The 11,682-nt window shown below is 43.2% G+C and overlaps 1 protein-coding gene across 1 annotated transcript; it reads left to right on the top strand.

Annotated features, from left to right (window-relative positions):
* Window positions 1-1,266: 1,266 nt before the first annotated feature.
* IL4 (interleukin 4) lies at window positions 1,267-9,495 on the top strand. The gene is made up of 4 exons (XM_077138404.1): window positions 1,267-1,481; window positions 1,748-1,795; window positions 6,897-7,022; window positions 9,337-9,495. The coding sequence occupies exons 1-4, from the start codon at window positions 1,344-1,346 to the stop codon at window positions 9,436-9,438; spliced, it is 414 nt and encodes a 137-aa protein (XP_076994519.1). The 5' UTR covers window positions 1,267-1,343; the 3' UTR covers window positions 9,439-9,495.
* Window positions 9,496-11,682: the final 2,187 nt, after the last annotated feature.

The raw sequence follows: 11,682 nt of genomic DNA on the forward strand, positions 1-11,682 counted from the left end.
TTGAGCCCAGTTCTGGGAAGCATCGTGAGGGGCCACTGTGCAGGGACTTGGGCATCTAAGGGGACGGGGGAGGGCTTATGTTCAGTTTGGGAGTGAAGGGACGAAGCCCCTCACCAGGCACGCGTGAATCAGATTAAAACAGCAGAATGGGCATTGATGAAGAGAACTGACTTTTAATAAGATTGTGGCTCTTTGATCTAATTAGCTGAGGATATATTTAAGTTCCATTTTAAACAGTGACCATTTCTCAGTTGGTGCAGTGTTTCCATTTGGGTTGATGAAGAAGTCTTGGTAACGGACGGGTGACGGCAGCACAGCGCTGTGATCGGATGGACAGCGCTGAACGGTATAACTGAGAGCGGCTAAGGGGAAAGTTTAGGTTGTATATATGTTACCAGTATAAAAGTTTTTAAAATCCTACAGAACTGTACCAAACAAAGCGTGAGCCCTAATGTCAACTGTGACCCACAGCTAATCGCATAACTGGAGTATTGATCCATCAGTTGCAACAGAGGTGTCACTCCAGCGCAGGGAAGGCTGTGTGGACAGGGGTATATGGGAACGCTGTATTTTCTGAATGATTTTTTCTATAAACCCACCATTTCTCTAATAAAAAAAAAAACTAAATAAAAACATAAACAAAGGGAAGGGCAGGAGTCATTTCTGATACGCTGAAATAGACACACCCTGCCTCAGGTGCCCCTATTTTTAAAGAGCTCATGGACCGAGGTGGCCCATCTGATGCACCTGCCCAAAGACCCGGCCCTGGCAGAAAGGCATGCCTGAGCGCCAAGGCAAGAGGGAACTGGGGAAGAACCCCACCTCAGCATTTCCATGATCGGAGAGTTTCTAAGATGCCACCCATACTTGGAAGAAGCCAGGTTACAACACTATTCAAGTCAAACTTTCTTGATATTACTTGATCTTCCCCTAGGAGGGCTGCGCTCCGATGCGGACACCTGTGCTCTCCTCCTTCTACGCAAAGTGAAAAGCCAGCAGCAACCCCAAACTGATAAGATTAATCTAAAGAACAAATTGTGTTGTAATTTCCTATGCTGAAACTTTGTAGTCAATTTAAATAAAGGTTTCATTTTCCTATTGGTCTGATTTCACAGGAAAATTTTACCTGTTTCTGTGAGGCATTTTTTCTCCTGGAAGAGAGGCGCTGATTGGCCCCCAAAGACTGACAACCTGGTGTAACGAAAATTTCCAATGTAAACTCATTTTCCCTTGGTTTCAGCAATTTTAAATCTATATATAGAGATATCTTTGTCAGACTTGCATAGTTAACTTCTCCTGGTAAACTAGTTGTTCGCCTTGTCACTGCAAACAAAGACCTATTAATGGGTCTCACCTTCCAGCTGATCCCCACTCTGCTCTGCCTGCTGGCCTGCGCCGGCGACGGTGCTCACGGACACAGATGCGGTAACCTAAGCTTACGGGAGATCATCAGAACCCTGAACATCCTCACAGAGAAAAAGGTGAGTCACCACAACCTGCGCCCGCTCTGCAGATGCTCTGGTGACACCGGACAGCCCTCAGCCCCTGAGAAGGAGACCACCCGCAGCGGTGGGTAGGCGGTGGTTGGCGGCAGGGCAGGGCACGCTGCCGAGGCTGCCCCCGCTCCCCCGGCCCCTTTCTCTGCGGGAATGTAGGGAGTTTTCTCAGTCTGAGGGGGGCAGAGGGTTACCCTGTGCAGTGGGAGGTTAACGCTGTCTCTCGCTCTTTCGTTCCTGCCTGGGCCAAGCACACGTGCACGGAGAGGACCGTAGCAGACGCCTTTGCTGCCGGGAAGGTAAGACGTTGTCCTGTGTGTGCAGCGGCGGACGGGGGACGGGAGAGAAGAGCCATCCAGTTGAACAAGAAACTTCTTTAATGGAGAAGGAGCAGGCTCAAATCAATTCTAAGGCGTTGAATATTTTCAAAGAATGAGAATTCTGCTCTTTAATCTCAGGCGTGTTATAGTGTTTCTGTTCTCACTCAATTTAAATGTGTACTAGAACTCTTGGGTTATGTCATCCTAATTCAGCTGCCGGTCAGGAAAAGCTATTTAGGATTTTGCCCAGCCTCTGCCAAAGTACCTAGAACACAGGGAGACACTCAGCGAATACCTGTTGAATGAGAGAATTTTTCTGGCCCATACATTTCTGAAAAACCAAATACTCTCACAAAAACAGATATTGAGATTACAGGTTGAAGGAGCTTTCATTTTGTCTAGGAGACTTCCTATGGCAACAGAAAAGGGCCAGAGCCCCTCCTTTCCTACAGCCAGGTCACCTCGCAGCCCACGGGGATCCAGGAGTGTCTGCCCAGGGACCCTCAGCTTGCTCTGTCCTGAACATTCCCCCCAGCCAGGTGCGGAACCAGCCTGCGGGAGGGTCCCCACACCCCTGCTCTGGCTGCACAGCCCGCCCCTCCATCGGCAGTGGGAGGAGATAGATTTGACAGCTGATAGTGCATTTTCTCTGACAAACACATGACACTGGCCATATCAATAGCTTTGTGCACTTCAGTTCCTGTTTTCATGGAAACACACGACTGAGAATGAAAGCCCCAAAGCCTCCATTTACCAGTGGTGTCCTCACCACGTGTACTAGAGGGAGAGGACGGGGCCAGGGGTGGAGCCTGGAGGTAGGGCAGGGACACGCCCAGCACCAAGGCCAAGGGACAGGGACCGTTCCACTTGGGGAGGAAAACTGTTCTCCAGGCCTTAACCTGGGCCATCTGTTTGATCAAAGATGATTCCAGAGATCTGTACAGGATGAAATTCTGAAGGACAAAATGTTATGATACATTTTATATTATATAACACTTTTATGATATAAATATATATTGTGCTTTATATATGTATATGTATGTGTGTATAAAATCTCCAACTCCTTCTCACCCTGGCCACACTTACTAGAAGCCAGGAGGGTGCTGCTCTGCCGTCAGGGCTCTACTGAGTCCAAGGGAAGGGCCCGGCTCACTAGGAACTGGGCCGGAGGAAGTGCCTGGGATCTGGAGATCAGAGAGCACTTTGTTTTAGCCCGTTTTCCCATTAACCTGCTGTACGGTCTCTGCAAGTTCCTGCACTTCTCTGTGCCTCAGTTTCCACTTCTGAAGACATGAAAGTGATTTTGAAGTTTGGAAACCAACTCTTAAGTTAGTGGAAAGTGTTATTTTAAGAAGACACAACTCAAAAAAAAAAAGAAGAAGAAGACACAACTCTTGATTAAAGAAAAAACCTGGTGTAGAGAAGCAGTGATTTTAAGGAGGAAGGGGCTAGTGGTTGGAAATGATCAAACCTTCCAAACCCTGTGGGTGACTCCTGCTGGGCTGTCTCTAGAACAGCCAATTCCCCCATCCCTGTGGTCCCAGGCCAGGGCTCCCATACCCAGCTCACTGCTTCCCTCCCATCCTTGGCCTCCCCCTTCACTCGGCCTCACCACACATGGAAGTCTCCTGTAACAAGTCCCCACTGCCTCCTTTCACTCTTTCCTCTGTCTTGTGCCTTCCCCAGGCTGCTTCTGTTCCTCCTGAATTAACAATCTCACTCTTCCACGCTTTCCTTCCCCTCAAAGACTCAGCACTCGTTACTTTACTGAAATATTTCAGAACTAGAAAAGGTTGTTATTTTTAAATACACACACACACAAAGCTTGTATGTAGAAGGAAAAGGTACCTCTTTGTGTTCCCTAAACAGGAGCATTTTCTGAAATTCAGGTATTAACTTTATTTCTTTTGGGGGACCAAGAATTCCAGTATCTCCAAACTGTTACCCAGGATAGCAAACCGCCCTTGGCAGTCGCTGGGAGGGGCTTGCTGATCTAAATCCTGGGCTTCCTAGGTGGCACCTCCCCGGGCTTCTAGGGAATTAAGGTGTTCTGAGGAAGAGCAAGGAGGAAAGCAAACTTCATGGCTGGCCTATAAAGGATTTCTTGGGTGGACGACTAGTTGGAGGAGGCATTTCCTAGCTACCAAAAGAGACCTAAAGAGCTTAACTTTGCGGAGAGCCCTATACTGACCCTCAAAGAGTTGTTTTGTTAAAAGTAAATGATTTTTCTCAAACACAGCACTGGCTGACCAAATTTGGGCAGAACTGGAGATAAGTACGACACAAATGGAAGTGGATTTTTATTGCCCAAATTAGGCTAGTCAAGAATCATGTTAGAACTCTAAGAGTCACTGAACAGAAGAAACTTCCCAGATGGAGTTCTGCTGTTTCCTGAAATTCCAGTGAGGGGCAGCCTTCCTTCTGGCATGGGCCTGGGTCCCTCTTTTGAGTCTCTATTTCCTAAACAGTTCTGGACTGCGAGGTCCACTAGGCTGTCCAAGTGTGTGCCGAGCCACTGCTAGACACACCCAGGCAGCAAGAGCTGGGCAAGCAGAGGAAAGCAATCTGAGCAAGAGGCAAAGGGTGGTATGGAGTGGCATTCTTTTGCTGCAATATCTATGGAACCAAAATTTAAGGCCATGTACTAAAACTGCTTTTAGAATGAATTCTTAAAAGATTTTCCATTTGATGCAGACTATTCGATTTCTATTGCATCCTAATCACCTCTGGGAAGTCCTCTGAAAATGATCTTCAGAGGGTTATTCCCTCTATATTATATGCCTATATACTGCTCAAAATTAAGAGGCAGTTTAATTTTCAGGCTTCAAGTCAATGTTTCAGAAAAGTATCACTAGGCTTTGCTGGAAAAATAAGCTCTTCTCCTTTTGGCCTCCTTGAATCTCACTGCTCTCTACACAGCAACACAGGTGTACAGGCAGCATGTGCCCTCGAGTTTGTCCTCCACCTCTAACCACCCTCAACCCGAAGAGGGTGGCGATTTGCACAAGGTTTCTTTACTCTCAGGGCCCAGTGAGACAGGCACCTCTCTTAAATTTCCAACTAGAATACAGAACCAGGAGGGACTCCCAGCCACTGCATTAAGTGCCTATCTTTCTGAAGGCCCTGCCTGTGGACCACCAAGCCCCACAGGGGAAAAGGGAACACTTTTGTGGTCTGGGATTCTGATCCCTTGGCCTTGTTCTAGATCCTTCTGGAAAAGCCTTAACATATGAACTATACTTTTAGAACTTAGCCTAAAGAAATGAGATGAACACAAAGGTTTGCATGGGAGAGTAGAGAAATCACTGCAGCATTATTTACAGAAGCAAAAACTGGATGATAGACGAGTACTGAGGTAAACTGTGGTACAAATATGTGATGGGTTTCTATGAAGCTCTAAATACCTTTTTCTTAAATACTATGAAGGACTTGAAAAAATGCTTATCAAATATGTTAAATATGACAAGGTTACAAAACTGTATCTAAAGGTGGTCCCTATTTTGAAAAAAAACTATTTTAAAACCTGGGAAGATATTACCAAGGGTGCACGGGTGGTTCAGTGGTAGAATGCTTGCTTTCCATGTGGGAGACCCAGGTTCAATTCCCAGACCATGCACCCAAAAAATAGAACAAAAATATTAACGGTAGTTATCTCTGGGTGGTAGGATAAGGCATGAATTAATTTTTGTTGAATATATATTGTTTTTGTAACAAACACCTATTACCCTTGTAATAAGAAAAAAAATCTATATAAGAACTTTAAAGCTACCTGGATACTGCTTCTCACAAAGATCCCTGTGGTCTCGATTCAGTAGGAATGCGGAGGAGCCGGAGTTTCTGTATTTCTAACATGGGTGATGCCTGTGCTGCAGATTCACGGACCATACTTTGAGTAGCAAAGACTAGACATATCCCGGCAGAGGCAGGACAGCTTTCTGGGATGGTTAGGGCCCATGCACACTCAGACCATTCTCCCAGCTCCAGGTCTTTGCTCTTCAGTGGAAAATGAGAGGACACAGCGAGCCCGGTTCAAACTGAGACACCAGCCCTCTCCCAGACTCCCCAGCAAGAACTGTTCCCACTTCTGCATTTCCCCTTCCAGACCCACATCTAAGCTGCAAGAATTCCATCTCTTCATCATTTGAGACCAAAAACCATATAGAAGCCTGTCCAAGGCCAAGATCAATGACATCTTCCTGCTGAAACTTCTCCTTGGTGTCCGCAGGCCAGACTCCAAGGGCACCCTGTCCTGATCTGGGCACCCACCTCTAGCTGTAGGGGAAATGTCTCATCTCCACAGAGAGGGCTAAATGGAGAGTGCTGCCTGAAGCAGCAGTGTCCAGGCCAAAGGATGGGCATTTGCTTATTCAACAAGCATGGGTGATTTCCAAGGAAATCTGTATTTCAAAACCTTATAGGAATTAGAGAAAACAGAATCAGACTAAGCTCATGTGAGCACCTTCCATAGAAAGAATAGTAAAAAAAAAATGGACCTGAGCTTCAGAGACGTATGGTTCTGCATTCAAATCCCAACTCAGTCACTTACCTAGTTGGATGTCTTTATTCAGGTATCTTAATCTGTACCTCAGTTTTCTCACCTGTAAAACAAGGATAGTACAACCCACTGTACAGGACTATTGGCAGGTCTGAAAAAGACATGCAGGTTGAACACCTGGGATAATCCTTCACCTCTACAGAGTACATGCTACACAACTGTTAGTGCCTTTTGTCTCTGCTATCTCCAACCTGCTCCCAAATCTAGGACAAACTCATTACTGCTTTATCTAAAATTTATCACTAGTAAAGGAGAGCAAAACCTTTCACTTCCATGTTCAGAAATATATTAGAAGTGGCTAGAGCCCCTTTTGACAAAACCCTTCAAGGGAAAAGAAATTGGGAGGTTCTGAAAAGAAATTGGCAGGTTGCTACATATGCAGGTAACTGGGAGAAGTTGTTTTACAAAGGTGGGCAAACACACTTTCAACTGTCCTTCTGGAAAGAAGAATTAAAAAAGAGAAATCTCCCTCCTGTGTTTTAAACAGAGCTAGCACATGGATATCTGTGGCATTTCTCTTTCTAGAACACAACTGAGAAGGAAACCTTCTGCAGGGCTGCATCTGCGCTTCGGCAGTTTTACAGACAGCACGAGTGCTTCACCACATACCTGAGAGGACTCGACAGGAGTCTCAGCAGCATGAAAAACACGGTAAGCTGCATTATGCCGACAGCTTAACTTTGATGGACCGTAGCCTCATGCCCAAGTATACTTCCTTATTAGTTGTATTACCCTAGATTAAACAATTATTTGGTGAGGTTCTACTAAGTGCCAGGTGCTGTTCTAGGGGATATAGCATTAAAGACAAGCAGGCAGTTGCTGTTCTCATGGAATGTTCTAGTAGGGGAGTTAGAAAACCAAACAAATGCGTAATATAATGTCTAGAAGTGGTAAGTGACAAAAAAAGTCATAACATACAGGAATAAAGGATACAGGGTCATGAGGTTGGGGCTAATTACGGGGTTGGTGACATTGTCTGTATAGATATCCGAAGAAAGGAAACAGTCTTCGGGACTAACCGGGGAAGAGTATTCCAGGCAGAGGGAATGGCCACACAAAGGTCCTAAGGCTGAAAGGAGCTACTTGAGTCCAACAGCAGTAAGAGGGCCAGTGTGACTAGAGTGGAGGAAGGAGGGACAGCTCAGTAGATCAGATCACAGAGAGGCTTTGGATTCTGCCCCATGTATGGTGGGAAACACGTGGAGGGTTCTGAGCTGGGCAGAAAGTATCATCTGATTTATGTGATTTAAAATGATCACTCTAGCTGTGTGGTAAACAGACTGAAGAGGGTTAAGAATTGAAGTAAGACTGCCTGTTGGGAGGCTACCACAGTAATCTGGGTTAGAGAAGGTAGTGGTTTGGACAAGGATAAAAGCAGTTGGAGATGGTTAGATCTGGGATATAACTAAAAACAGATCTAAAAGGACTTGATGAAAGATCACATGTGAGGGGTAAGGGAAAGAGAGGTGCTGCTTATACAGATATGGAAGACCAGGGACAAAATAGGGCTGGAGATTTATGGAAGACTGGGAGTTTAATTTTATACATGATAAATTTGTGGTGCCTATGGAATATCCAAATGAAGATGTTAAGAAGGTGGTTGGAAAATCTGGAGTTTGGGGGAGAGATCAGAGCTTGTGATATAAAATGGAGAGTCCTCTTCTAGATGCTATCTAAAGTCATAGGACTGAAGAAAACAAAGATAGGAAGAAGCCTGAGCCTGGAGGCACTCTAAGAGACAAAGGCAGAAAGAGGAGGCTCTAGAAAGGAGACTGAGAAGGAGTAGCCAGTGAAGTAGGGGGTGACTCAAAAGGCAAGTGAAGAAACTCTTTTAAGGAGGGAGTGATCAACTCAGTCAAATGTACTGAAAGGTCAAGTAAGATGAAGACTGAGACTGGCCACTGGATGTGGAAGATTGAGGTCACTGGGAGTGCTGACATAAATAGTATCCCTGGAGAGGCAGGAGCTGAAAGGATGGCTGGAATGGATTCAACAGAGAACGGGGGTAGGAAGGGTAAAAAATACAGTGACAGTGGCTATAAAAACTCTTGAGGTGTTTTGCTATAAAGTTGCAGAGAAATAGAACAGTGGCTCAAGGGCACATATGGACGGAGAGTTTTTTTTTAAGGTGGGGTATATTTTCAGCATGTTAATATACCAATGGGAGTGATTGAGTAAAGAGGAGAGAATTGTTAATGTAGGAGAGATGAGAATAATTACAGGACAAAAATCGTAGATGAGAGAAGATACCTAATGACAAGTGGGGAAATTGGCCTTAAGAGAGGTGTGGGGACAGTCATCGTCTCCATAAATAACTCATAAATGCCTTATTTATGACACAACACACATTCTCTTTTAATCCTCTTAATTATCTTATAAAGTAGGCACTGTCATACCCATTTTACAAAGGGGGAAACTGAAGCTTTTATAAATTAGGTAGTTGTCCTAAGCAATACAATTAATAAATGATACAGCTGAGATCCAAACTGAAGCAGAGGTCTGTGGTGGGTATGTGGAATCCTTTCCACCTGAAATGCCACCATGCCATCATGTAGCTGTTCATGGGCAGGAGGGCAACATGACTGAATCTCTCTCTCAGCAGTCTAGGTGGCTGTGCAAACAACAGTCCAGTAAGGCAAGGGGTGGGTCTGAGCCTGAACTTTCAGGTTACTCACCCTGGGCAGCATCTAGCTATGGCATACCTCTCCAGAGACCTGGGCACCCCTGGAACACAGACAATTAGTGAGAGGTTGGTAACAATTTTAAGAATATGAGATGTATGCGCCAAAAGCTGGCAAATGCTGTTGACCCAGAGCAGTCAGATTCCCAATCAAGCTAGACAGGAGGCCCTGGCTTGTTACTCGTCCAGGTGGCAAGTACCAGGTTGGGCTTGACACAAGAAGATAGGTACAACAGCAAACCGAAATACTTACCAGTGCAACCTAATGAAATGTTTCTTTTGTAGACCTACTGCCCTATGAATGAAGCTAAGAAGTGCACGCTGAAAAACTTCTTGGAGAGGCTAAAGACAATCATGATGGAGAAATATGCAAATTGTCAAACATGAATATTTTAATTTATGAGTTTTTAATAGCTTTATTTTAAAAATATTTATATATTTATATTGCATCATAAAATAAAATATATGTAGAATCTGATAGTGTGACATCACTTTAACAAACCTTGGCTATGTTTACTTGACAAATGAAGTTATGGTTTGCAACTTTTGGGGTAATCTACTGAGACTACAATTAGTGGAAGTTCCTGGGGAACAAAAATAGGAAAGACCAACTCCCTCTCAAAATGAAAGACTCCTCCCAGCTAAAGAGGAGTTGCCTCTTTAGCTGGGGACATAATGCATGAAATAATTAAAGGATACAAGGCCACATATGATGTAAAGAGAGCTTTCAGAGTGGGTCGAGCAGTCCTACTGATCACCATATATTTCTGAATCCAAAAGGTGACAACTGAAAACTTAGAACATTTAATCCCATTGGCATCAGGGTTATCATATTAAATCTGTAGGAAAAAAAATTAATCCTAGGAAACTATCTGGCTCTGCAGTGAACAATATTTAAAGTCATAATAATGTAAATTCTATTGATTCTCCAGTATTAAAACCAACATAGACAAAGCACAGAAAACTTAATCATAGTTACAGAACAAATAACTATATCTGTGATTGTTATCAACCTGACAATAGAAAAGGTGTAAATGAAAATGGGTGGGAGGTAAAAGCAAAAGTAAAGAAGAAGAGGTAGGTAGAGCACTGAAATCCTCAGATTACATGTGGAGGGGTTCAGTTAAGCAATGGTTGATGGAGTAAGAATGAGATTTAAGGGTTTTTTTAAATGGTAAAGGTAATAGAAGAACTAAAAACAATTTACTATAAAAAATTGGAAGGGGAAGTATAAATGAACTAAGCCCTCATTTTTCAATAGGGAAATCAATAGATAATAAGTAAGGTTGATTATTCAAAAAAAAGTTGGTAAGACTGGTCGTGAGTTGATGATTGTATCTAGAATGGGTCTATGGGAGTTTACGGTACTACTTTTATATATGTTCTGGAAGTTTTCAAAACAAAAAGTGAAAAAAAGAAAAATAATAGTGAGTGAAAAAGAAATCTTTGGAATATTGACGGTAACCACCAGAAAAAATAAAAGTAAAAGAGGTAAAGTGTTTTGCTCTCGGAATGGGACTTCGGATGAGGAGGGGTGAACTTTAGGGCAGGAGATTCTGGGCTTTCCATTTGTGTGTGTTTGCACACGTGCATGTGCACATTACCATGTGCATAAATAATAAAACGTTCTTAATTTCAGGAGAATTAAAATTAAAAAGACAGACATTAACAAGTATGGCAAGGATGTGAAAAAACTGGAACACTCATATGTTGTTGTTGGGACTGTAAAATGCTGCAATCACTTTGGAAAACTATTGGATAGTTCCTCAAAAGGTTAAACATAGTTACCAAGTGATCTGGCATTTCTACTCTTCGGCATATGCCAAAGAACTGAAAACATGTGTCCACACAAAAAGCTCTATACAAATGTTCACAGTAGCATTAGTCATAACAGAAAAAAAAGCAGCAACAATCCAAATGTCCATCAACTGACGAATGGATAAACAACATGTAGTAGAGACATACAATGGAATAGTATTCATCAAAAAAGGTATGAAGTTCTAATACATGCCACAACATGGATGAGTCTTGAAAACATTATGCTAAGTGAAAGTGCTAGTCACAAAATACCACATATGGCATGATTACATTTATATGGAATGTCCAAAATAGGTAAATTTATAGAGACAGAAAGATTAGTGGTTGCCAGGGGCTGAGGGGTAGGGGAGAATGAGTATGGGGGGCTTCTTTTTGGGGAGATGAAAATATTCTGAAATTAGATAATGGTGATAGCTGCGTAAAAACTACTGAATTGTACATTTTAAAGGATGAATTTTACAGTAGGTGGGTTATATCTCAAGAAAGCTCTTTAAAAAAATTGAAGGGGGAATAAACAAAATCGTGTCAAGTCATCAAAACTTGCTTTTTGCAGAAATACATGTGCTCTGAAAGAAAATGGATTTTCTAACAGTGATTGAGTACTCTCTTTTCATCCTTCCTTACACATCTATGACAAAAATTAATACTAGTACTAAAATTACATCAAAGCATGCAACATCTTTTAATTCCTTCCAAAATACAGGAACAAATCAAAAGCTTAACATCTGTCAAAAGCTTCAAGTCTCACTCTGCCCACAGCCAGTTTCGCCCTGCCCACATAAAATACCAGCAAGCCAAGGGCAATAAGTAAGA

The sequence above is a fragment of the Tamandua tetradactyla genome, chromosome 20 (assembly GCF_023851605.1).
Source record: "Tamandua tetradactyla isolate mTamTet1 chromosome 20, mTamTet1.pri, whole genome shotgun sequence".
Classification (NCBI taxonomy): domain Eukaryota; kingdom Metazoa; phylum Chordata; class Mammalia; order Pilosa; family Myrmecophagidae; genus Tamandua; species Tamandua tetradactyla.